This window comes from Gorilla gorilla, chromosome 16 (assembly GCF_029281585.2).
Source record: "Gorilla gorilla gorilla isolate KB3781 chromosome 16, NHGRI_mGorGor1-v2.1_pri, whole genome shotgun sequence".
Taxonomy (NCBI): domain Eukaryota; kingdom Metazoa; phylum Chordata; class Mammalia; order Primates; family Hominidae; genus Gorilla; species Gorilla gorilla.
In genome coordinates this window covers 94,166,719-94,194,564 of record NC_073240.2, presented here as the reverse complement: position 1 = coordinate 94,194,564, position 27,846 = coordinate 94,166,719, and the positions used below count along the sequence as shown (strand labels likewise).

The window sequence follows — 27,846 nt, the reverse complement described above, 5'->3', positions numbered from 1 at the left end:
TAATAATATTATTATTTTGATAATAATATTATTTTGATAATAATAATATTATTATTTTGATAATATTATTATTATTATTATTATTATCGGTCGCCCAGGCTGGACTGCAGTGGCACGATCTCGGCTCACTGTAAGCTCCACTTCCCGGGTTCACGCCATTCTCCTGCCTCAGCCTCCCAAGTAGCTGAGACTGCAGGCACCTGCCACCATGCCTGGCTAATTAAACTTTATAGGAGATGTAGCTGTGCCTCTTCCCAAAGCCAATTAAAACTTCATTACTTTCTTTTTATACCCTTCTGTTTCCAACAGAAGAAGGCACAACAATCTCCACACAAACATTTTTGCCAATAGTGAAAAAAAAAAAACAGCTGCCAATCCAATCTGGATTCTCACTGCAGAAAAGTCAAAGGTGACATTATGCTGGGCTGACACCCAACACACAACTCCACTGCTGTTGCTGTGTCATATGTCACATGAGCAGCCAAAAGCAAAGGTAAGGGAGAGGGCAAGAAAGAGAGGAAAACACATAAGCAGGGGGGTGATGGGCAAAAAAAGGAACCAAGAAACTCAAAGTGAAAATGCTATCCTATTTGTGGTTCTGGCCTGGCATCTTCCAGGTAATGAATAGACTAATGTCTGTGGTAGAAAATCCTATTATATCCAACAGTGATGTAAAATCAATTTGATTCTGCCTACCTCCCAATCTTCCTGGCACTTACTTGGACCTTCCCGAGTTGTTTTCCAGGATCGTCCGGCCAGTGGTGTCCATGCGCTGAATCACCAGATGATCTAATACCATCTTCTTTTTGGCCCGTTCTATGATGTCCTCCTCCACAGTCCCCTTTGTAACTAAGCGGTAAATATTTACCTGTAGGAAAAGGAACTGTTATGCTTATGCCTGAACCACCCCCCCACCCCCCCAAAAAAAAGAGAGAAAGATTAGCTCTGTCAAAAACCAAGAGGGGAAAATTTTAACAGAATTTATTCTCTAACCATAAAAGACTGTAAGCCATCCAAGCAGGCAGCTTAAGTAGATGCAATACTTTTACTATGTGCAGCAGGTTACAGTCTTAAATAAAATTGCCTCTAAAGATCTGTCGTTATGGCCTGTTCCATCAATAAAAATTGTGCTTCACTGATGGAAAGTTTCACAAAAACAGAATCTTTGGCCAAGAATGAAACTTACGGGTTATCCAATATAGAACAGACTTTAAGATTCATAAACAAAGTGTGTGGTTTTCCAAAGTACCTTTAAAGCTAACACTGTCATGTATAATAAAAACGAACAATAGGATATTTAACTTTTCCATACTAAAATAGAGAAAATGTTCAGTTCTAAGTCTATTCATCATATATCTCTCTCAAGATAAACACATAGAAGGTCGCTGATGTTGTATTTTTCAAACAGAGAAAAAGAAAAGTTCCTTAATAGGTTCATCTTGGGCCCAAAGACAACATCTCTGTGCTAGTTAAAAAACAGAAATCAATGCTTCAGGGGAAATAAAAGCAAAACAGGGAAAAAGCATTTTATGAACATCCTGAAAGGGCTGAACAAGCCCCCTGGCCCCCCACCCTAAAGCAATTTCCAGAAGCCTCTCCATACTGACCTGCTTCTTCTGACCAATTCTATGCGCTCGGGCTTGTGCCTGCAAGTCATTCTGGGGGTTCCAGTCAGAGTCAAAGATGACGACTGTGTCCGCTGAAGCCAAATTGATTCCCAGGCCACCAGCCCTTGTCGAGAGCAGGAAACAGAAGTCCTGTACACAATGCAATATACTACTTTATGCAGTGGCCTTCTCAGAAACAGTTTCACAGTCCAATAAGCCCTTATACCTGGAAACCCCTGCAGGTGTGAAGAAAAGTGAGATATGATGGACAAACTTTATGGAGGCTAAAAGAATGTCAGGGACTTGATGGTAGAATGAATTTTCATTTGATTAAGAGGCAAAGTCAGTGCCATGAACAGGAGTAGAGTAGAATCTAATAAGGCAATGGGAGCGAGAGAATTAGTGTTACCTCCCGGCTACAACTAATATACAAGAAGTTAACAGCAACAATAATAAAAACAGACAAACAATTATCATGGAGATCATTAACTCCAGAAAGTCACCTGTATAATTATTTTTAGGGAAAAGGTAGATTATGCCATGTAAGTCAGTTAGTATAAACAGAGATACTTTATTATATAAATATTTATGTTTGTTAGGCTGGCGAGAAATACAGAAACACTGCACTAAATAGATCATATATGGTAAGTGTTGAGAACCACAGGATCCTCAATTACCACAAAACATGCCAAAATTACAAAAAAATCCAAACAGGTTTGGCTGGAGAGCGATGTGTGGAACCACCCAGGCACTGACATTGCAGTCTCCACAGCAATGACAGTAGAGACTGGGCAGGGACAGCACACCTGCCTGCATCTGAGTGCTCAGAAAAATATGGGGGCAGGAGAAAAAGAATAAAATATATAAGCCAGGGGGGGAAAAGGTGAAATATTTCTATTTTCAGGGAATTTAATCATATATGTCAAAAGCTGATGCCTTTGTAGCAGAGAGAAGCAGCATTGAAAAACTGGTAGTCCTGAGTTCCATCTTGATAAACGGGTATATTTAGCATACACATAGAGATGCAATGAAAAGGTCTCCATGTCCTAATAGTCACATTCAACAACATTATGCCATAGAAATAAAAATGGAGACAGCTGCTTCACAAGAATTTTAAACAATTCCAATAAAGAAGTGATCAACAGGAGTGTCCAGGCACATAATCTGTGATTCTTAAGAGAAATATTAAGCACCACCACACTCCAAAGAGAAGTCTAAAGATAAACAGTGGACAATTTAAGATGAGATATCTAAAACAAATGAAATCTGGAGTCAAAATGATCATATCAACCAACAATCTGCTATATCACTCTTTAGCAAGGATAACGTGGATTATAATAAGTCGTCTGCATCTATGATCAAGTTGACAAAGGTTAAAAAATTATAAAACTCAATGCCACTAACGGTAAGGTGGTTAAATAAATAAATGGTACAAGCATAAGAAAAATTTAGAAATTTAAAAAAAAATTTTTTTTTTTTTTTTTGAGACAGGGTCTCATTCTGTCACCCAGGCTGGAGTGCAGTGGGGCAATCCTAGCTCACTGCAGCCTCAAACTCCTGGTCTCAAGGGATCCTCCTGCCTGTGTCCTGAACAGCTGGAACTACAAGCGCACAATACCATGCACGGCTCATTTTTTAATTTTTTGTAGAGATAGGGTCTTGCTATGGGCCTAGAAATTAAATTTTGTAAAATCTTTAATAACATGGGGAAACTTTTTTTTTTTTTTGGTAGAGACAGGTCTCACTATGTTGACCAGGCTGGTCTCAAACTCCTGGTCTCAAGTGATCCTCCCCCATCTTGGCCTCCCAAAGTGCTAAGATTACAGGTGTGAGCCACTATGCGCCTAGCCTCAAAGTATAATTTTGAAGGGAACAAAACTGTATGCAACATGATCCGAATTAGGTAAACATATAAATGGTTCCATCTAGTAGGAATGGAAATACACCCCAAAGATGTGAACAGCAAGTTGTGTCTAGAATGAGGGGTACAATTGTTTTTTTCTTTGTATTCTTTACCATCTTCCCAATATTCTAAGTAAGCATATAATATTTTGCCCCATAATAAATATTTAGTTATTTAAAGGAATTTTTAAAATACTGCAGAAATGGTAGAGAACTTGTGTTCTATATAGCCATCATGGTGAGTGGGAATCAACTGAGAGCTATGCAAAAAGCAACTTTTTTTTTCCCCTGAGACAGGGCAATATGAAACATTCGACTCATACTATTTTTTAAACTAAGAGTGGAGAACACAAAACCAATTTCAACCAACACTACATGATAAAAATAGCAGATATTTAGAGCGCTTACTATGCACTGGGCAATGTAATCAGTGCTTTATGTTGATTACCAAATTTAATCCTCACAGCAATATTATGAAGTGGGGTATCGGAATCATTGTGATTTTACAGCTGAGGAAACAAGGAGCAAGGAAAGGAGGAATGGGAATTAGTTGATGACCGATGTCTTTAATTATTCCATTCCTCTTATCCTTAATGAACCAGAGCCTTGGCTCTGAATAGATTAATGCCCCAAGCTCCTCAAGAAGTAAATGTTTAGACTACAGAAGTAGCCAGAATACTAGTCTAACTAGGATTTCTACACTCTAAAGGCAGACAGCAGAGCATTCTGTAGTAACAGGCACAGGCATCAAGAGTTTTTAAAGCTCTTCAGAAAGCTAAGTCTGTTCTATCTGTTTAAAAAAAAAAAAGTAGTGGCTCAGGCTCCAGAAATTAGCATTCTCTGTGAAACACTTCTACTTCAGGTTGTCTCCACTGCTTCCTTTAGCTCTACACATTATTACAGTTTTATTCACACCAAAACTCTTCTCTCCCACTTCTCTCAAATCCCATGGCATCTGATGATTTGATATGCACAAACTACAATGTTGTCATACCTTCTATTCCATCCTAAGTAGCTCTTCTATATGTGCCCCCCAAACAAAATACTTCATAGTGCCTAATCCAAGCTCGACACTGATTGTAAAATGTTGCTGTTAGCGAGAGCAAGAACATTAAGCCACACTGTATCAGAAGTCCAACACATTTGAGACATGGCAAATATATTTTTCAGGACTTAGTCACCAAAAGAGTACAGAGATCAGAACCTTCTTATATTAATTCTATTGCCCAACTCTCCCTTACTCCTGCCTTACTGCTCTTCCACGCCCAAGGATTTGGTATCTGGAAGCTACCAGGAGAACCACTCTATTGTCAACTCAGAAGAGGGGAGATAAATAAGCACATATTTATTTTTCTGCAGTGACAACAAAACACCATCTTTTATATGAGAGATTTCTCATTTTCTTCTCAAGGCAAAAGAATTGCACTATAAATTGTTTCTGAAACAGAATACATTAAGCGAGAAAGACTTTCCCCTTGATGCAGAGCCCAAGTTGCTCAAATAACAAAGCCATGCATAGTATACCTCAGACCCATCTGCATTGAAGTGGTCCAGTGCCTGTTTTCGGATTTCTCCCTTGATGGAACCATCCAGACGCTGTAAAAATAAACCACAAGAAAACTGTAAGATAGGAAGATCAGCTACACTCAGAATAGAACAGCAGACTTGGAACCTTTATCACCTGAACACCCACTGAGTAAAAATAACTGGAATGCACTGGCAAAGCGCTATGAAGAAGCTGTGCTTAAGAAGCACACCCTACCCTACTCGACCTGAGCTCTCCAGTTACAGACTCAAGGTTACAAGCTTCTGATTCAAAGGACTGTCTAGGTTTAGCCAAGGATCAGAATGGCTGCCAGTACCTAAAAGGAGAAAGACGAAAACCCAACCTGTGCTTGGAGGCTGGGTTTACTTCTGTTTCTGTAGGTACTGCAGAGATTAGGAAATAGAACCACGGGTCACCCAATACTAAGCTCCTGCAGAAAAATGATGCTTCTTAGCTAATGTGGCTAAAACTATCACTTAAAGTGTCACACAAACCAAAAATTTATTTATATAATAATTTTGTTTGAAAAACATTTTGCTGAATCATTGAAAATGTTAAAATTGATCATATATCCCAGCTTTGCCAAAAATTACACTCTGAAATCACAGTAAAGTGTTCAAGCAGCTAAACTACATGTGAATTCAAGAAAGCCCCTGGCATTTATTAGCATACACAATTCCTTTATTAGAACATATGTCAGTTCTACATGCAATACAATGTCACCATAGAGAAACCATTAACACATAAAATACTAAAGAATTATCATCTGCATGCTGTACATTTTATAAAGCATTTCTTACTCTTTAAAATCACTTTCGCGTTTCATCCCCTCACAATCACCACTTGAGATGAACAAAATACTTCATTTTACAGAAGGCAAAACTAACCTGAAAGGTGACTTGGCTGGCAGCAGACTCTGTGGAAGGGCCTACATACCCAGAACTCTGCCCACCATACCTAACTCAAGTCAACTGACAGGTGAGGAGTCCCTTACTTCTTTCTCACTGACTACTCTACTCAGAGCCTTAAACCAAAGATGTATTCAATGGGAGATTCAGAGCCTTTACTTGAAATCAGAAAACCTAATGCCGCCTTTTAATATTCCCATTAGTCGAGGGCATTAATTATCTAAAAGTCACTGACCAAGCTTATCTATTCCCTAGAGAGAAAAACGATGCATTCTTGATTTACTTGGTATCATGGGATTTCCTAGGAATGAAAGCTCACAGGGATTCGATTCACTGACAGAGAAGTGACTTTTTGCAATAGGCTGTTTCTTGATAACAAGCACAGCCTTAAGCTATATTCTAAGACAGCAACTGAAAGACCATATAAGATATTATGGATGTAACAATGCCTTTCAGGGTATTTTGAAAGATAATCAATCTGATAGTCTTAAAGGTGGGCCTTCTTAGGAGATAATCATTGGTCCAAGTTTCTTCAATCCCAGCGTAATTATGTGAGCTGGTAGAAGAGTTCATCCATTCAAAGTTTTAAAAAAATGGAATAAATCTTAAAAATCAAAGCACTATAAACATATGCCAAGAGACAAGGTAAATTGCGTATATGTCTATGTGTCTATAAATAGATCAGAGAATAAGTTTCTACTAGATTATATACACCTAGAAAAATGTTATTATGAGGAAGAAATTTTTTTCCCATAGGAGATAACTGTGTGAAGATAGTAACTCCAGTTAAAGAACTCCACAGAAAATAGGGGAAGCCATCATCACTTACTTCAGGGAGTAGCAAGGTTTTAAGTAGCAGTGTTCTGCTATATTCCCAGCCTCACAGCCAGGGTCAACTTTTGGGGTGAATGTCTGATACTGCCCTCTCCTTCTAGGATTTGGGCTCCTGGAATTGAGCTCACACTTATTTCCTCTCTACTTTCACCATACACATGCAATAAGATGCCATCTGACATCCTTTTTTATCTTGCCCAGTTTGACTTTCTCTAATCCTCCCCACCCACCTTCAAAAAACGAATGGTCTCCTCATGACCACTTTCATATGGTAGCCTAAAGGCATGCAAGTAAAAATTAAGACCCTCCTGGAATCCTAACCTTAACTTCTTTGAAACAAGAAAACTCTTACTTCCTACTTTAACAAGCAAAGCATACAACCCAGTGTAGGAAGGTTGGGGAGGGGAGGCGGAGAGAGAGATTGATTCCCCCCACAGCAATTACTGAAATCACCTTACCTGGAAAGGATAGTGTTTAATAGTTAGGTATTCAGCCAGGATATCCAACATTCTCACCATCTGAGAGAAGATAAGCACTCGATTCCCCCTTTCTCGAAGTCTTGTCAACAGTTTGTCTAATAAAATCAACTTCCCACTGCTCCTTATGAGGGACTGAAGATTTAAAAGACATTCCAATAATTATGTTGAAACACAAATTTTAATCTTCCCTAATCTCTACAAATCCATATTTTAAAAATCATCTTAAAGCTTTCTGAAGCCCTTAGCAACCTGCTTGACCAGCAATTCCCGAAATGTTCTTTTTCCCAGTATCTGTTGATACTATACTTTCCAAATCATTCTTAGTTACCTTTTTTCTCCCATTTTTAAAGCTTCCTTTGATGATCCTTGATAGGTCACCAAGAAGGAAATAGAGCATTCTGATGAAAAGCACCTAGAGAAACTAAGCATTTTTTTGAGAAAGTAATTATGAGGAACTACCTACCAGAAGAATCTCCTGTCCATTTTCCCTTTCATTTTCTTCAGGGGGTTTAATCAGATAGCAGTGGTTGCAACATTTTTTCAGTTCCATCACAATATTAAGAAAACCAGATGTGCTGCCTCTTGTTCCTTTGGCAAGAGCCTTGTAATTCCTGGTCAGAATCCACCTGCAAATTAAAATGATAATGATACTACTAGATACAAAAAAACAGAAAGTTGTAGGTACCAGAAGAGTATAAGAGAAAGTAGTAGTATTGTGGAGAAAAAAAGAGGCCTAAAAAAGTTTAAGAAGCAAAGAATATTTTCTTTTGTATCTCCTGCCATCTAATCATACATCTTTCACATCTCCAGTCAGAATTAGGAATGTTAAAGATTCTGCTGGATATTTCAACCTCACTGAACACAGGAATACTAGAAGAAAACAACTCTCTCTACATATAGACAACACACACATATGCTTTACAAATATACAGACACACACACATACATACATTTTACATATTTACACACATGTACTTTATACATATTTAAGTGTGTGTGTGTGTACACAAAGGCTGAGAATCCTAAATGTGAAAATCTAAAATGTTCCAGAATGGCACTCAAAACTTTCTGAGTGCCAGTATGACGCTCAAAGGAAATTCTCATTAGAGCATTTTACAGTTCTGATTTCCAGATTTGGAATGCTTAACTAGTAAGTATAAAGCAAATATCCCAAAATCTGAAATACTTCTGGTCCCCAAGCATTTTTGATAAGAGACTCAACCTGTGTGTGCATGTGTGAATGGAAAATGACTGTCACTGAAACACTCTTCACTGAAATATAAAAATTGGAAATAAGCTAACATTATGAGGTTAAATAAATGTAAATATACCATAAAATAGAGGCTATATACCCATTTTAACATTGTAGAAAAGTATTTTATCTGACAAAATAACTTATCAGTATGTTTTCTACCCAAATTTGGAGGAGAAATACAGATATATTCATGTATACCTATGTATATTCCTTAACCACAAACTCCAAAATACTGAAAGTACATTTTTTTCCTGAGTGGCGCAATTTCTTCATGCTTCTCTTAGAAATCACACTTTAGGAATCTATCTCAAGGTCTTCACTCCAGAACTATTTATAAAAGTAGGTAAAACAATCTAAATGCCTACCACAAGGAAACTGGTTGAATAAACCATACTATATAACCTCAGTGGAACACTATGCATCATAAAGGCCTATCTCTATAAGCTACTATGGGGTGCTCTTCAGCCATGCATCATTAAGGAAAAAAGGAAGGCAGAGAAAAGTGTATACGGTATGCTACCACTTACCTAAGAGAAAGGAGGATATTCAAAGTTAAAATGCATTTGCTTTTATTTAATAATTAAAAGTTAAAGGAAGGATAAGCATTAAAATGTTAAAAAATAATAATAATTATGGGCCAGGTGCGGTGGCTCACACCTGTTAATCCCAGCACTTTGGGAGGCCGAAGGGGGCAGATCATCTGAGGTTGGGAGTTCGAGACCAGCCTGACCAACATGATGAAACTCCATCTCTACTAAAACTACAAAATTAGCTGGGCGTACTGGTGCAGGCCTGTAATCCCAGCTATTCAGGAGGCTGAGGCAGGAGAATCACTTGAACCTGGGAGGCGGAGGTTGAGGTGAGCTGAGATCACACAATCACACTCCAGCCTGGGCAACAAGAGCGAAACTCCATCTCAAAAAATAATAATAATAATTACCTATGGGAAAAGATGGACTAGAATGGAGGGAAGAGGGACTGAAGCTACATTTCTTTGAACATACCAGGCTTTGTAGCTTTGCCTTTGGAAATCTACAAATACTATAATTTAAAAACAAAATTAAAGCAATCCCTAAAAATCAAAACTAAAATGAAATAAATAAATCTATGTATCCATTAGCGGCCTAAAGACACAGAAGAAAAACTATCTTGAGTACTTTAAAACTCTTTTCCACTTCTTGTGGTATATAACCTTAAAAAGCAAAAAATAAATAAATAAGTAAAAACAAAACCTGTAAAAAGAAAATCCTGTTGCAGTAAGCTGAGATCGTGCCACTACACTCCAGCCTGGGTAACAGAGTGAGACTCCATCTCAAAAAAAAAAGAAAATCTTAACCTGTTTTTACTGTTCTTATTGTTGGTGGTAGTATTAGCTTTGTTGTATGTATAGAATGAATTAGCTTGGTGTGGTTGGGAAGTGAGATTTTTAGTATGGCATAAGATCAGTAAGATCAAATAAAATCTCTGTGGTACTGTTCATCATGTATTTTTACCATTAAAAACAAATTTCCCAATTCTGTCCATGTTTGTTGCAGTTGCAAAGAGCACCCCTAGGGCCCAGTATGTGGTCTCCAAATACCATTTCCTCATCTTTGCCATAGTCCATAAACCATCAGAAAGAGGCCAGTCTTCTGAGGATCCTTCAGACTCAACAGCCTCGGACTCCAGGGTACTGTGGAACCCAACAGTCTATGAAGTCACACCCAGAAGTGAGGTTTGGTGAGGATGGGTGCTGCTCTACAGTGGGAAGAGCAGAAGGGCCTATGCCTGAGGACAGGGATTGCGGGGAACGCTGGTGGCCTTGAAGTAACTCTACTCACTTTCTTTGGCTCTCTAGTGCTTTCCTCAATCCTGCATGTTGTGCAGCCTGAAGGCAACAGAATATTAGCCAGGACTCTTAAATTGCAAGTGATAAAAACTCAACTAAATCAGCTTAAGTAAACTGGAAGTATCTAGAGTAGCCAGAAAAATCATATGATCAATCAACACCCAAAATAGCACTGACCAACTGACACATTCATGTTGTTACTAAGGTAACACTATTTCCCCTTTTACATTTTATAGTATTAAACTATTTTCAGAGGAAAAACAGAAACAAACAAATATCATTTCCTAGTAAAGGAGTATGCAGAACTTCTTGGATAAATGGCTGACTCTAGTTCTGGGGCAGGAAATGTACAAGATGGATGTGCAACACTTTATCATTCCAGATAGCAAAGAAACTATCAACTACTATTACAGTTATGTCAAAAGGACTACAACAACCAACTTGAGTAAGTTCCCACTAGCAAAAAATGGGACTGTTAGAGCATGAATATGGATATTAACTCCCACAGAATTAAACATAAATAGGTGTAATTGATGAGTTCATAATCATACCAAAGTAAATCTCATTGGTCAAAACCTTTGAAGAAAAGTAGATCTTTTCCTTTGAAAATGGCAAAAGTAAAAAAGAATCTTATTCTGCCTTTCCTATATGAACTGTTCCTCAGCTGACATGGGAAAGTTTCTTTTTATAGAAGTATTCCACCTAATAAACAAGTGAGTGATAAAATTTGAATATCACCCTTTTGTATACTCTCTAATGAATTAACAGATCTAGGCAATGCTCATCATTAGTCACTAACATCACAAAAAAGGACATTTATCCTGTGAAACAATATTCCTCTGCCTCTAAAGTCACACTGAATCTGAGTCTAATCAAGCTTTTACACTTACTTATGAGTATACAGAAAACACAGTTAGGAGGAAAAGTGGTTTTTAAAAATTTTTTTATTTTTATAGAGATGGGGTCTCACTATGTTGCCCAGGCTGGTCTCAAACTACTGGGCTAAAGCGATCCTCCTGCCTCAGCCTCCCAAAGTGCTGGGATTATAGGCATGAGCCACCACACCTGGCTGAAAATATTAAAGAATGCCATGGAGCTAGAATCAGCAAAATCCAGACTGTGAGAAAAGTCTACAAAACATAAATTCAGTTTCCTGACTCAAAAAATTTATAAGGCAAAGAAAAATAAATTGATTAAAATATACTTAAGAGACATACCAACCAATCAAAATGCATGGAGCTTGTATCGATCCCAAATGGAGCTTGTATCGATCCCAAAACAAGCAAAATGCATGGAGCTTACATTGATCCCAAAATAAGCAAAATGCACGGAGCTTACATCGATCCCAAAACAAGCAAAATGCACGGAGCTTACATCGATCCCAAAACAAGCAAAATGGCACATGCACAAACGGAGATATACATACATGTATATGACAACCAGGAAAATGTAAACACTAGATATTACAAAACTGTTAAGGAATTATTAAAATTTTTTAGACATAACAACAGTATTGAAATTTTGCTTAATAACAACAAAACGCTGGGAGGCCGAGGTGGGCGGATCACCTGAGGTCAGGAGTTCAAGACCAGCCTGACCAACATGGAAAAATCCCATCTCTACTAAAAATACAAAAAAATTTAGCTGGGCGTGGTGGCGCATCCCTGTAATCCCAGCTACTTGGTAGGCTGAGGCAGCAGAATCGCGAGACTCTGTCTCCAAAAAAAAAAAAAAAAAAGTATATATATACATATATATATATCTCCTATCTAATAGTTTCATGGTACTGATCTCAACCCCTTCAGGCCTAACCCAAACAAGAACTTACTTGTAATACTGTTTCTGAAGGGCTGACATCTCCACCCTGAGAATCTGTTCCACTTTAGCAGGAAGGGATTTCTCCACATCTTTTTTGACTCTCCGGAGAAGGAAAGGCTCTAGCACCTTATGAAGACTCTGGTAGCCATTCTCTCTCCCTTTCCCATGGTCTTCTTCAAAATCTTCCCAAAATTCAAACCTAGGGAAGAAACAGTATAGTGTTATTTAGCCACATTGAGGAAAAGAATAGGAAAAAAAACTGTAAAAAAATGAATCTTTCCCATAAGGAAAGACAACATTATCAATCACTAGAGCTCTTAAATAGAAGGGAAAACAAAAAGGGGAAAAGCAAAATGAAATCAACTCCATCAGTCTACACTGGATAATAGCACGTTTCCAATTCTCAGACTGAATTCAGAGTTAATAAAATATTTCAGTCTATCATGTAACCAACATTATCTAGAACTACTCAGTAACTACTCAAAGCACATGCCCTCTGGTAAGATGGAAGGTCAGATATAGCTGGTGCCAGTACTGCCAATGGATACAACAGCCTCAAGAAAGTCACCGTCATTTCTGAACTCATAAATAGTCATTTCTTTTTTTTTTTTTTTTTTTTTTTTTTTTGAGACAGAGTCTCGCTCCGTCGCCCAGGCTGCAATGCAGTGGCGCAATCTCAGCTCACTGCAACCTCCACCTCCCAGGCTCAAGTGATTCTCCTGCCTCAGCCTCCCAAGTAGCTGGGATTACAGGTGCCACCACCACACCCAACTAATTTTTGTATTTTTAGTAGAGACAGGGTTTCATCATGTTGGCCAGGCTGGTCTCGAACTCCTGCCCTCAAGTGATCCGCCTGCCTCGGCCTCCCAAAGTGCTGGAATTACAAGTGTGAGCCACCATATCCAGCCATACATTTTATCAGGTATTGTTAAGTGAATCGACATCAGCCTTACTAACACCTGGTATGGCCTGAAACAATCTACAGGGAAGCAGATTATATGATCTTTTGGGGTAGACATCTAAAGTTCTCATTAAAGCCTACAGCCTGATAAACCTAAGGTAAACTGTATTTTCTCACACTGCTATGCTATTAAGCAAATACTCCAAGAACATAAAATAGGTGAGGAATTAAAACTAATAATTCAGATGCATAATGAAAATTGAACTATCTCTGGCTGAGCGCAGTAGCTCACACCTGTAATCCCAGCACTTTGGGAGGCTGAGGCAGGCGGATCACCTGAGGTCAGGAGTTCGAGACCAGCCTGGCCAACATGGTGAAACCCCATCTCTACTAAAAATACAAAAATTAGCTGGGCGTGGTGGCGAGTGCCTATAATCCCAGCTACTCGGGAAGCTGAGGCAGGAGAATCACTGGAACCCAGGAGATGAAGGATGCAGTGAGCCAAGATCATGCCATTGCACTCCAGCCTGGGTGACAGTGAGAATCTGTCTCAAAAAACAAAAAAACAAAAAAAAAAAGAAAGAAAACTGAATTATCTCAATGCTGGAGATGACACCTCACACACTAAATGTGTGAAGTGACCGGAAATCAGTAGAAGTAGAAATATCACTATATCAGGCTATTTTCTGAATACCTGAGAGACAATTTCGATAAGCTAATTTACCTAACACATGTTATAATAAATTAAAACTTTACTAATCTAAAAAATTAAATGTAAAGTTTATTTCCAAGATTTACTTCCTCTATGTTTTAAGCAACAAATATTTTCACCTGCCTACTGTACTCTTATTAAGGGAGTTAATATGAGACACTAGTTCTTGATCTACACACACTGAGGAGACATAAGTATCATTTATTTGTTTATGAATTCTCTATGGCTGCTTTTCCTCTAAACAGCAGAGATGAGCGGCTAACAATGACTGTGTGGGCTATGAACCAAAAATATTTACCATCAGATTCTGAGTTGTTTTTTTTTGTTTTTTTTTTTTGTTTGTTTGTTTTTTTGAGAAAGAGTCTCGGCTCTGTCGCCCAGGCTGGAGTGCAGTGGTGCGATCTCGGCTCACTGCAAGCTCTGCCTCCTGGGCTCCTGGGTTGACACCATTCTCCTGCCTCAGCCTCCTGAGCAGCTGGAACTACAGGCGCCCACCATCACATCCGGCTAATTTTTTGTATTTTTAGTAGAGACAGGGTTTCACCGTGTTAGCCAGGATGGTCTCGATCTCCTGACCTCGTGATCTGCCCACCTCAGCCTCCCAAAGTGCTGGGATTACAGGCGTGAGCCACCACGCCCGGCATACTATCAGATTCTTTAGAAAAAGTCTGCTGCCCCGAAAACAATTATTAATTTATAATATTAGATATAGAAAAGGTATAAGGTCATAGCGGTGATGTATAAAGACACCATGTTCCATCTAAAGATTCATATTTTAGATAAATCCCTGCTATCAACTTCTGTATTTAATATTTGTCTCTCACAGAACTAGAAAAAATTCTGATCTTTATAGCTTTGCAGAACACGGAATTTTAGAAAAATAGGTTACTTTAGTAAGGACCAACAACGGAAATTAAACCAAAGCAGTGAAAATGGTATGCTAAAAGTCACACAGTAAATATGTAAAAGGAAAAGCGCAAAAAAAATTAAGAGATTGGCCTAGATGACAGAAATAAAAATTTAAAAAATCATCCCAACACTAAAAGATGTAATCTCTGAAATACACGCTATCAAACTGACTTGTTTTCTGGGGTAAGTCTGAAGTATATATTTGCACATGATGGTCTTTATAAGCCGAATTTTTCAATCTTGTCATATCTTTTTCTACCCTTAATAGCAAGTTCCATGCTTTGCAAACAGTACGTACAAAATGAAGCTATTGATTGGTAAGTATTCACAATATGGTTAGTCATTGTGTACTCCCTGTCAGAGCCACCCTGCAGGAAAGGCACTTAGACTCTATACTAAGGAAACAGAATTTCAGTTGGTTAAAAAGAGGACTAACTTTTGGATTTTGAAACAATAGCCTGTAACATTTGAGTGGGGAAGTTCCAAAGCTATCTGACTCAACCTAATTCTCTCCTTTACAATAGTTTTTCTTCAGTGGATCCTTTCTTCAAAAGCTCTGTAGAGTCCTAAGGTACCTCAGGAACTTCTGCTGAGGATGAGGCAAAATACTTCACAAGACTATAGTTACCCATCCAGCAAGCTCAGGCAGAAATAAGGGCAAATCTGAACTCCTTAAATAATTGGTTTCCTTTTTATATACATATCTTTGTGAACAACAATTTTGAAACTTTATTTGAAAATGACAATGCTTTAAACACAAAATTTTCAAAGAAAAAAAGATCTCTTTCACGGAAAAAAACTTGCATCTCTAACTCTAACCTATCATTCCATAACTGATTCAACTGGCCAAAGGAAAATTTTGGAAGAGACTCCCTGAATGATAAAGTAATTGAAAGTTCCTCTCTCCAATTACAAAAGAAGGATATATGACATTTTTCCAAACATAGCCCATGCTCAGTGGAATGCCACAGCTACTTAATGGCAGGAAAAAGCTAATTATGACCACTTAGGAGCAAAATCCCTACCATCCACTTCAGCAGGTAGGTACACAAAAGCAAATCATGGCTAAGTATTCACTGGTAGAAACTACATACCACAATTCTTTTTCTATAAAAACAAGCACAGATGTTCCCACTGTGTCTCATAACTCTTACTACGTAGGGTGACCTTACTTCGTCTCAATGGTTTTATGAAGGATGTATTTTTTTCTCTTAGAACTTGAAGTTCAAAGGACACTGGCCTTGGTCACAGAAGATTTCCTATTGATCTTCGTCTATCTACTTATTGACTATGTCATACGGGACATCTTTTAATCATCTAAGCCAGCATATTCTTATTTGCAATATGTAAATAAAGGAAGCCCTTCAGACTAAAAGAAAGCAATACCCAACAGCGACCTGAATACACAGGAAGAAATGAAGATCACTGAAAATGATCAAATATATGGGTAAATATGAAAGATAGTATATATTTTTTTCTCTTTTCTATATGTCCTTAAAAGACAAACCTGTGGAAAGCAATAATTATATCCTTGTATTCTTGGATTTATAACATAAGGAAGTGAAAATGGAGCTACAGCGGGGCAAAGTTGCCCTATTTTACCAGAACTGAGTCAGTACTAACCCGAAGAAGACTGATGCATACAATAATCCCTACAGCAACCAATTAAAATTTTTTTAATAGCAAAAAATTAACAGGAATTAAAATGACACACTGAAAAATACTTGCTGAAACAGAAGAGGGCAATAAAGGAGAAAGTGGAACAAAAAAGATGTAAGACATATGGAAAACAAATAGTAAAACAGCAGAAATAAATCCAACCATATTATTAATTCTGTTAAATGTGAATGAACTAAATATTCCAATCAAAAGGCAAGGATTATTTGCCTGGATAAAAAAGGTACATCCAAGTACAGGTTGTCTATAAGACACATTTTAGACTTACAGAAAGAAGTGAGTTGAAAGTAAAATGATGGAAAACAGTATACCATGCAAATGGTAACCAGTTCGAATGATGGAAAACAATATATCATGCAAACAGGAATCAGAAGAGAGCTGAGGAGCTATAATAAAATCACACAAAATGGATTTATAAAACAATAAATATCATTAGAGGTCAAATGGGACATTCTGGTATTGACCAGAAAAAGGTCAATACCTCAGGAACATACAAAAGTTATGAATGGATACATACTTAACAGAACAACCCCAAAATATATGAAGCAAAAAATGACTAGAAGACAAAAACTCAACTATAGTTAAAAATTAAAATATTTCAGTCTCAATAATTCAAAGTACAACTAAACTGGCAGTTAGAAAAGATATAAAGTCTTGAACAACACCATTAACACCACACTGAACGGACATTTACAAAACACTACTCAAACAAAGGCAGAATACAGATTATTCTTTACAAGCACTTATGGGACAGTCTCCAGGAAAGAAAGCATACTAAGACTATTTAATAAGTCATAATAAATTCATTTAAAGCATGTTCTCTAAGACAAAACTGAATTATAAGACATTTGGAAAATCCCTAAATATATGGATATTAAACACCATCCTTCTGAAAAACCCATGCTTCAAAGAATAAATCACAGAGAATTTAGAAAATAGATGAAATCAAATGAAAACAAAAACACAAAATTATCAGTATTTACAGGATGCAGCTAAAGCAGTGCATAGAAGTAAACATACCTTTAAACAACTAGAAAAGAAAACAGTTTTACATCAGTAATCTAAACTGTATCTTAAGAGAAAAAGAGAAAATTAAATGAAAAGCAAGCAAAGGACGGAAACCTTTGAGAGTGGAAATAAACAGAAAAACAGAGGGTCCGGGCACGGGGGCTCACGCCTGCAATCCCAGCACTTTGGGAGGCCAAGGCAGGCAAATCACAAGGTCAGGAGTTCAAGACCAGCCTGGCCAACTTGGTGACACCTCGTCTCTACTAAAAATACAAAAATTAGCCAAGCGTGGTGGCAGGTGCCTGTAATCCCAGCTACTCAAGAGGCTGAGGCAGGATAATCACTTGAAACTGGAAGGCGGAGGTTGCAGTGAGCCGAGATCGCACCCTGCACTCCAGCCTGGGCAACAAATGCAAAACTCCGTCTCAAAAAAAAAAAAAAAGAAAAAGAAAAAACAGAGGAAGAAACCAATGATGTCAAAAGTTGCTTCTTTGAGAGCATCAAAATTGTTAAGCCCTTAGCTAGAACTGACCAAGAAAAAGAGCTAAGATACAAATTACCATAATCAAGAAAATTAACTTTAATCACTATTTGATCCTTAAAAGAATCTACCAGGCACAGTGGTTCATGCCTATTATCTCAGCATTTTAGGAAACAGAGGCAGGAGGATCACTTGAGCCCAGAAGTTCCAGACCAGCCTGGACAACTCAGCAAGAACCCATCTCTACAAATAACAAAAAATAAATTTTAAAAATTAGCTGGGCATTGTGGTGCACATCTGCAGTCCCAGCTACTCAGGAGGCAGAAGTGGGAGGATCCCTTGAGCCCAGGAGTTCAAGGTTACAGTGAACTATGATCGTACCACTGCACTCAGCCTGGGTGACAGAGAAAGACCATGTCTCTTAAAAAAGAAAACTAAAATTAAAAGGCTAAGAGAGTACTATAACTTTATGCCAACAAATTAGGACAAGTTAGATGAAATAGACTAACTCTTAGAAAGACACAAATTAATAAAACTAAGTCAAGAAGAAATAGAAAACTTAAGTGAACCTGTAACTGGAAACCAGGTGAGTCATTAAAAATTTTCCCACAAAGTGAAGGTTGACATGGCTACACTGGTGAATTCTAGTAAATATTTAAAGAAGAAATAATACTAAACTTACACAAACTCCTTCAGAAAACAGAAGGGAAACGCTCTCCAATTCATTTTATGATCCCAAAACCAAAGCAACGTAAACAACAAAACAAAACAAACAGCTATAGACTAAAATCCTAATTAAAATAAAAAACACAAATGCGGCCAGGCACAGTGGCTTACGCCTGTAATCCCAGCACTTTAGGCGGCAGAGACAGGCAGATGCAGATCACTTACGGCCAGGAGTTCGAGACCAACCTGGCTGACATGGCAAAACCCCACTGTCTCTACGAAAAATACAAAAATTAGCCAGGCATGGTGGTGCATGCTTGTAATCCCAGCTACCTGGAAGGCTGAGGCATGAGAACTGCTTGAACCTGGGAGGTGGAGGTTGCAGTGAGCCGAGATGGTGCCATTGTACTCTAGCCTGGGCAACAGACGGAAACTCTGTCTCAAAAAAAAAAAAAAAAAAAACACACACACACCAAACAGATGCAAAAATCTTTTAACAAAATATTAGCCAACTGAATCTAGCAATGCATAGAAAGTATCAAACATTGTTAACAAGTCAGATTTATGCTAGGAAAAAAAAAGTTGGCCTAATGTCTAAAAAGCAATTAATGTAATATACTATATTGTTAAAGGACAAAACCACATGGTCATCTCAACAGACACAGAAAAAAAGCATTTGACAAAACCTAATATCCATTCTTTATTAAAACCTCACAAACTAGGAAGAAAAGAAAACCTCCTCAACCCAATAAAGGTTATCTACAAAAAAAATCTATAGCCAACATCCTGCTCCCACCATTTCTATTTAAGATGGAGGTTCCTGCCAATACAATAAGGCAAGAAGAAGAAATAAAAAGCATCCACTTTGGAAAAGAAATCTTTAGGTACAGAAAACATAATCCTGTCTATAGAAAAATACTAAGAAATACAGAACAATATACACACACATACACACACAGTAGAAAACAGTAAGTTTATTAAGTTTGCAGGATGTAAGATCAATATACAAAACCCAAGTGTAGTTCTATAATAGGTTATATTTTTTAAAATTCCACTCAAAATATAGTCAGAATTAAAAGAATATTTTGAATATGTAAGATTTCTAAACTAAAAACCACTAAACACTGAGAAAAATTATAGATCTAAATAAATGGAGAAAACTTTCCATGATTATGGATTAGAAGACTCAATATTAATAATTTTTCTTTAACTGATATATAATTCAACACAATTTCTATCAAAATTCCATATTTTTCTTGCAGAAATTAACAACCTGATCCTAAAATGTATATGGAAGTACCAAGAACTCTAGAATAACCAAAACAATTTTGAAAAAGAAGAAAATGGAACTTGTACTTCTCCATTTTTAAAAAGCAGTCTAGGCCGGGTGCAGTGGCTCACGCCTATAATACCAGTACTTTGGGAGGCCAAGGACGGTGGATCACTTGAGGTCAGGAGTTCGAGACCAGCCTGGCCAACACGGCAAAACCCCATTTCTACTAAAATACAAAAAATTAGTTGAGCATGGTGGTGCGTGCCTGTAATCCCAGCTACTTGGGAGGCTGAGGCAGGAGAATCACTTGAGCCCGGGAGGCAGACGTTGCAGTGAGCTGAGATTGCGCCACTTCCCTTCCAGCCTAGGTGACAGAGCAAGGCTCCATCTCAAAAAAAATAAAAAATAAAAAAGCAGTCGAAAGCTACATTAATCAAGACAGTGTGACACTGGCAGAAGGACAGAAATATGTATTAATAAAACAGAACTGACAGTCCAGAAACAAAGCATGACATTTATGGTGTCAACTGAGTTTCAACAGTGTCAAGGCAATTCAATGAAGAACAGATATTCTTTTCAACAAGTGATACCAGAACAATTTCCCAAATTCTACTGCAAAAAAATGAACTAAGGCACTCACACTTCACACTATAAACAAAATGTAACTCTGACTTAATATAAAAGCTAGAACTTCTAGAAGGAAATAAAGAAGCAAGTCTTCGTGTCCATAGGTTAGGCAAATCTGTCTCAGATATGATATCTAAAGCACAATCCATACAAAGAAATCCATAAATTAAACTTCATCAAAATCAGTAACTTTTTCTCTTTCAAAGACAACATTCAAAAAAGTGAAAAGAAGCCACAGATTGGGATAAAATATGTTCAAATTATATACAGATGCTCCTCAACTTACAACAGGGTTATGTCCTGAAAAACCCATCATAAGTTTAAAATATTGTTAAATCAAAAATGCATTTAATACACTTAACCTACCGAACATCACAGCCTAGCCTACCCTAAATGTGTTCAGAACGCTTATCACCAGAATATTGAGCAAAATCACCTAACACAAGGCCAATTTTATATAATAGAGTTGAATATCTCATGTAATTTATTGAATATTACACTGAAAATGAAAAACAGAATGGTTGTGTTTATTCAAAGTATACTTTCTACTGAAAGTGTATTGCTTTCATACCACTGAAAAGTCAAAACATTTTACATCAAACTATAGAAAGTTGGGGACTGTACTGATAAAGCACTTGTCTTTAGAATTTTTTTAAAAGAAATAAAAAACCTCTTCAACTCATAATAAGACAAACCAATTTTTTTAACCCATTTATGACAGACGTTGCAATTTTTTGAATTTTTGCAATCAGACCTTGGCAATGACCTTGAGCAGTAGGATATAAATAATTCCCACATGCTTAGAGTTCCAATGACGGAACACGAGGCCTGAGTTAAAATGCCAAAACATTTTAATAGAAATTTCACCAAAGACATACAAATGGCTAATGAACACATGAAAAGACATTCAACATCATTAGTCATTAGGGAAATGCAAGTCAAAACCACAATGACACACATTCGCCAGAATGGCTAGAATCAAAAAGACTGACAATGCACCAAGTCCTGGTGATGACGCAGGGAAACTAGAACCTTCAAACATTTTTGGTAGGACTGCACAATGGTAGTCACTTTAGAAAACAGCGTGGTAGTTTCTAAAATGTTAAATATAAATTTCCAAACAATCCAGCAATTCTATTCCTAAGTCTCTAAGCAAGAGAAAGAAAAACATATGTCCACACAAAGATATAATAACCCCCAAAACAAAGCAATCCAAATGTCCATCAACTGGTAACTGGATGCAATGAAATATTACCCAATAAAAGAGAACACCTACTGACAGACTCTGACATGAATGAATCTCAAAAAAAATATGCTAAGTGAAGGAAGCTGGAAACAGAAGCCTACATATTAGGATTCCACTTATATAAAACTTCTAGAAACGGTAAATCTCTAGAGACAAAAGCTGATTACTGGTTGCCTAAGGCTATATGTGGGAGCAGAGGTTAACTGCAAACAAGCAAGGGGGAACTTTTTGGGATGAGGAAAATGTTCCAAAACTGGACGATGATGATGGCTGCAAACTATAAAGTTACTAAACAAATTTAAATTTAAAATTTTAAAATAAAAATAAAAGTAAAAAGTAAAATTTAATCCTGAATGTAAAAAAAAAAAAAAAAACAGATTGTAGAGCATATATCTATCAATTGAACAACTATTAACTGAATTGTTTACTGTGCACCAGGTGCTATTCTAGACAATGGGAACCAGCAATGAATCAAGCAAAGAAAACCCCTGCGATTTTCATACATAATTTAATGACATGAGATGAATGAGAACATAAATTTAAAAAGATGCTATATAGAAACTAAAACAGGTTAGGGATAAGATGTCTAAAGGGCTACTTTAGGTTAGGCAATCTGCAAAGATTTCTGAAAGGAGGTGGTCGTTTAAGATGAGCTGAAGCATTAAGGTGGTTGGCCATGTGAAGATAAGAAGAAATATAATTCTAGTCAAGAAGGAATAGTAACAGCTTGGCATGTTTAAGGGACAGAAAGATGGCCAGAATGGCTGAAGCATAATGAGTAATGGAGAAAGTGGATGAGAGGAATCAGACTATTGTCAAGGGGCCAGACTGAGTGGGGTCCTCCAAATTAATGAATATAGATGTTATTCTAAGTATCGCTGAATACCATTGGATAATTTTAAGTTTTATGAAATGTGCATATCATCTCTCCCATAAAAATCTTTTCAATAAACCTTTCCACAGTTCTTTAATAATATGTGAATAAGATGTAAAATTGATGCTTCGGTTATCAGATATTTGAGTATAACATACTTTTCAGTGCTTGTGTACCTTGTATATTTCATTTTACTTATATTGATTATCTTGTATCAATAGTGAAAAGGTCTGATGTTATCTATTTAACAATTATTTCCCAAGTGCATTAACTAATTCAGCCTTTCAGCAGACAATACTGCTTTCCTCCTTAACAGGCTAATTTCTGTGCCTTCTTTCATTGATTATGAAACATTTTACTACTGCCATCCCTGCCTCCATTTGATGCTTTGCTTTCCCCAAACCAGGCCATCTGTTTTCCCTAAGGTCTACTAAGAAAGTTAAAAAGCATTGGCATTTCAGACATTCTAGCATCTTTTGAAATACACAGGAAGGAGCTTACTTCTCCGGCATAATAAAGTGCAGCAAGGACCAGAGCTCTTTGAGGGAATTCTGAAGAGGGGTCCCCGTAATCAGGAGCCTATGGTTGGACTTGAAATCAATCAGAGTTTTATACAATAAAGAGTCATCATTCTTCAACCGATGGGCTTCATCCACTCCCAGAAAGGCCCAGTTAATACTGCCCAGCACAGTCTAAAGTAAAAACAAAACAGAACGAGCCACCAGGTCAGAAGGGAACCCACAAGTGCTTTCAAGTGTTAATTATCTTTGTATAAATACCATTACAAAGGTATAAATAGACACATTTATTCTTCACTGACAATATATATTAGGACTCTTCTGTTTATTCTGTTAGTTGCCAGATTGGTAGCTATTCAAAAGAGAGTATCATCATCTAAAAGGTATAGGTGGGCCTCTTATACCAGCTATTACTGCATGCCCCACAGCAAGAACACAAAAATTGCTATGTTGGGCAAAAATAAAACAAAAAAAACCACATGATTCTGTATTCTCCCCTTAATTATGGTCCTTCTCTTGCCTATTCTCCACCCCAACCCTGAAGCACACAAACACCAAGAGCCACCAAACTCAACTTGTTTGCACTTAATACCAATGGGATCTACCTACCACATATATTTCTTAGCAGAAAGGCGGTATTTAAAGAGCTTCTTATTTTTGTCCTCCTCACAAAGACCATTCACATCATCTTTTCTGGAGAAATGCCTTAACAATGATACAATAGGAAATGCCTAAGATGACATTCAAGGGAAATACCTGAGATGGCATCCAATGACTGACAATAATCTCAGGTAAGTTACTGACCTATTCAATACCCTTTCATTCTGTTTAATTCAATTGGACTTGGTGACCTAAGGTCCCCTCATCTATAGGGTTCTGTTTTCTATTTATAACGTTAATATCCTTTGAAAAGTAATTTTTCTGGTTGTTCATTTGCTTGCTTTTTGAAATAAGAGAAGAAAAGTAACATGGCAAGTAGAAGGTACAGACCCTACCATTTGTTTTTTATTTTTAACTTTCATGTATTTATTTTTAACATGCTCCACAGAACAGTAACAGACCCTACCATCTGGACAAGTCGCACTGGAAAAGATTTAGCCTTTTAGATATTAATTACACACCTTATCTTTCAAGAGGATCTCATATGTTGTTATAAGTGCGTTGAACTTCAATCTTTTGGTTTGGGAATGAATCCATTCATATTCCCGTATCTATAAGAAAAAAACATAATTAAGACATAATTTCTACTTCTACCTTTCTATATCACGTAAGTTTTGTGATTGATGTAATAGAAACATGCCAAATAAAAAATAAATCTGATTAGAATTCAATGAATATCTCACATTCTAAAATGACCTAAGCAACCAAACTATAAAGCAGTAAGAGTTAGAATTAAAACACTGACCACCGAACAGCAAAAGCTTTATTGCCAGAATCAGAAGAAACTGGCCCCCTGAAATACATCTACTGAAGAAAATGCACTTCATCAGCTACTGAACCCTGGTGATTGGAACTCAACAAGGGATCTCCCAGATCCTTAGAAATTCCTTTTAAAAATGCAATTTATTTACTTTTTGAATAGGAAAATACATATATTAACAAGTAAAACAAATTCCAACCTTTGGAATTTCATCAACCATAGACCAAAGAGATATGTCCCCCAACAAAAAGGGAGGCTTATAAGATGAAAATATAATGCAATACGTATAATAACGTCAATGTAAAAGAACACAAAGATGAGCACATTCATACTGAAGTATAACTGGACACTCAGCAAGCACGAAGACTCATGACAAAGCTCTTGCAGTTTGGCTGCCAAGTTAGGAACTGGAGAACAAGACAGTAAGTGCCTGCAGGTGATCGCCCCCAAGTGGGGGTAAAAAGAACAAAGAAAAGGAGAACTGGAGATAGCAAGGAAAACTTCTCTGACTACAATTTTTTAGAGTTCATTTTCTTTGTTTGCAATCATTTTTGGAATGTAGTGCTTTAAGCTATTTTGTAAACCTATAAATTTCTCTTTTTTCGTCTTTAACGGTTAACAAATGATTTAACAACGCTTAAACTATATTCTTAGAAACTCAAAATCAGACCAATGAAATCAGCCAGTGTTTAAGTTACACAATTTTAATGAAAGTATTTACCAAAAATAAATTTGAATTTGTATGAAAATATATGGTTACAACATGCAACTCAAATACTTAAACTTTGCTAATGGCTTGCTCTTATTACAAGCAAATTCCCAGAAATAGTTTATATACAGTGATGAAAGAGCAAAGCTCTAGACTAGATAGAAACACCCGTGTCCGAATCTGAGCTTTGCCACATTCTTGCTCGCTAGGGTCGCGTGTTAAGACTCTCTGAGTCAATTCTTCATCAGTAGCAGGAAAGAATGCCATCAGCTTTGAAGACTATCATGAAGATTACAGGTATTACACGTAAAGCACCCAGCGCAACATCTAGCACACAGTAGGTGCTTTAAAAAAAGTTACTATAAAGAAAAGATCTGCTAAACAAAGATAAACTTAAGTCACTGTGTTCTAAATTCATGATGCCCAAATAAAGTTTGGTAACAGTTTAGGATAATTCTTATTTCTACAGTCCTAAAATAGCTTCTTTTCCTTTACTTTTATTTCTTTTTTATAAGTTATGCAACCTCACTGTTTAAGAAATTAAGAAATTCGAAGAATGATTATTTTCAGTAATATGTCTATTGAGAAAGCAAAAATAATATTAATATTACAAAGTATTAACTCCATATTATCTCATATAAAGCAATCTTAGAAGTAAAAAGGGCAGAGAGAAGAAAAATTTAATATTGCAACCCAGCTAAACTCACATACTGCTGTTGCTTTTTAACTAGTAAGCGTATTTGTTAAAGAACATCTGAGTTGCACTTTTGTGATAGATAAACCTCCTAATATTGAGAACATAGCACAGTATCAGAATAATAACCAAAAATTTTACTGATGATCTACTAAAGGCTTTAAGTCAATTTCTAAATTACATTTATAACACAGATTCTATCCCAGCTCTTTTTGTTTACACACCGTATTTCTGCTCATCAGGTCACCTATGTAAACCACTACGTTAATCTCTGGTGCCCAGATTTCAAACTCTCTCTGCCATGAGGTGAGGGTGGATAAAGGGACGACTATAAGAAAGGGGCCATACAGCTGGTGTTGGTGGAACAGGTAGGAGAGGAATGATATGGTCTGGATGGTCTTTCCTAGGCCCATTTCATCAGCAAGGATTACACTATTATTTCTGCAGAAAGAAAAAATAAATAAATAAAAAAAAATCATTAGTTCACCAAAACACAGAATGTGCATAAACAGCAATGACACCAATGCTTCACAATAACAGCCAAGCAAGGTGTCATTCATAAGCCTCAAATGTATTTCTTCTCATCTGCAATTACTTCAGCTTTCGACATAAGGAAGAAAGTAGAAACCATAAAAAGCAGAATAACAAGTGGCCTATCTAGACTTGGATTACTATGACAGCCTTGTCAGACTCTTTACCTTTAGGCTTTTCACATCACCTTCTATAGGCTATCTTTTATCACAGAGAAGACAGGCTTTGTAAAAAGTGAAGACAAGCATGTAACCTTAGACTCCATCAATAGAGAAAGCTATCAGCACCGCTGGTGAATCCTATGGCTGGCCCACTCCATTCCACTGCAAGCCACTGGGTTGTTTAATGCCACACACACTATTTCCTAGACCTACACGTATAGGTGCATGGGGCTTGTTTTAAATACACTTTGGTCTAAAGCAGGGGTAGGCTACAGATCATACTTGTGGACCCCACCCTAGATATACTAAACAATATATGGAAAAGGGCTGACAAACACCTTTGGAGATTCTGACTCAGGTATTCCTTAGACCAGACCAGGATTCCCCACTCGGGAACCCAGCTGCACAGCAGAAGGTGAGCAGCGGGTGAGTGAGGGAAGCTTCATATGTATTTTCAGCCGCTCCCCATTGCTGGCATTAGTGCCTGAGCTCCGCCTCCTGTCAGATCAGCAACGGCATTAGATTCTCATAGGAGCATGAACCCCACTATGAACTACACATGTGAGGGATCTACGTTGCACACTCCTTATGAGAACCTAATGCCTGGTGATCTGTTGCTGTCTCCCATCACCCCCAGATGGGACCGTCCAGTTGCAGGAAAACAAACTCAGGGCTCCCACTGATGCTACATTATATAGTATAATGTAATAATAATAGAAATAAAGTGCACAATAAATGTAATGTGCTTGAATCAACCAGAAACCATCCCCCTCCCTCCTCCCCAGCCTGTGGAAAAATTGTCTTCCACGAAACCGGTCCCTAGTGCCAAAAAGGTTGGGAAGCACTACCTTAAACCACAGTTTGAGAAACACTACTCTACAAAATGGGCTAGATTTCAACAGGATATTAATGGAAAAAGAATATCTAAAAAAAAAATTTAAAATTGAAGAAACAGCCAGAGTTAGGAAAATATATTTGGGAAACAGAATACAGTCATTTTGGCAGGAAATTAGGATTACATGTAAGACATCAGATTGCAAACATTATAAAAAGGTTCTGGAAAATAAGGACACTGAAAGTTTGCACGTATATATAATACGTGCTTAATCAGCAAATCAGAAAGAACTAAAAGTAATTTATGAGTTAAAGGCAACCTGATTCAAAAAACAAGACATTTAATTCACCAAAAAGACGTAATTTCTAAAAATACCTTCTGTGTTCTACAAACTAGCTAGTTTAAAGGGTAAAATACAGAAACAAAG

General features: G+C 37.2%; 1 protein-coding gene across 6 annotated transcripts in view; it reads right to left on the bottom strand.

Moving 5' to 3' along the window:
* Positions 1-27,846, bottom strand: part of CHD2 (chromodomain helicase DNA binding protein 2) — a 144,824-nt gene that overhangs the window by 48,261 nt on the left and 68,717 nt on the right. For all 6 annotated transcript variants that reach the window (XM_063698855.1, XM_055364203.2, XM_031002048.3 and 3 more), the window contains 9 exons: positions 26,117-26,333; positions 24,191-24,280; positions 23,053-23,243; positions 12,188-12,376; positions 7,740-7,902; positions 7,256-7,408; positions 5,034-5,105; positions 1,608-1,757; positions 720-868 (listed from right to left, as the gene is read on the bottom strand). In XM_063698855.1, the coding sequence (XP_063554925.1) occupies positions 720-868; positions 1,608-1,757; positions 5,034-5,105; positions 7,256-7,408; positions 7,740-7,902; positions 12,188-12,376; positions 23,053-23,243; positions 24,191-24,280; positions 26,117-26,333 (1,374 nt within the window). The remainder of the gene's footprint in view (positions 1-719; positions 869-1,607; positions 1,758-5,033; positions 5,106-7,255; positions 7,409-7,739; positions 7,903-12,187; positions 12,377-23,052; positions 23,244-24,190; positions 24,281-26,116; positions 26,334-27,846) is intronic.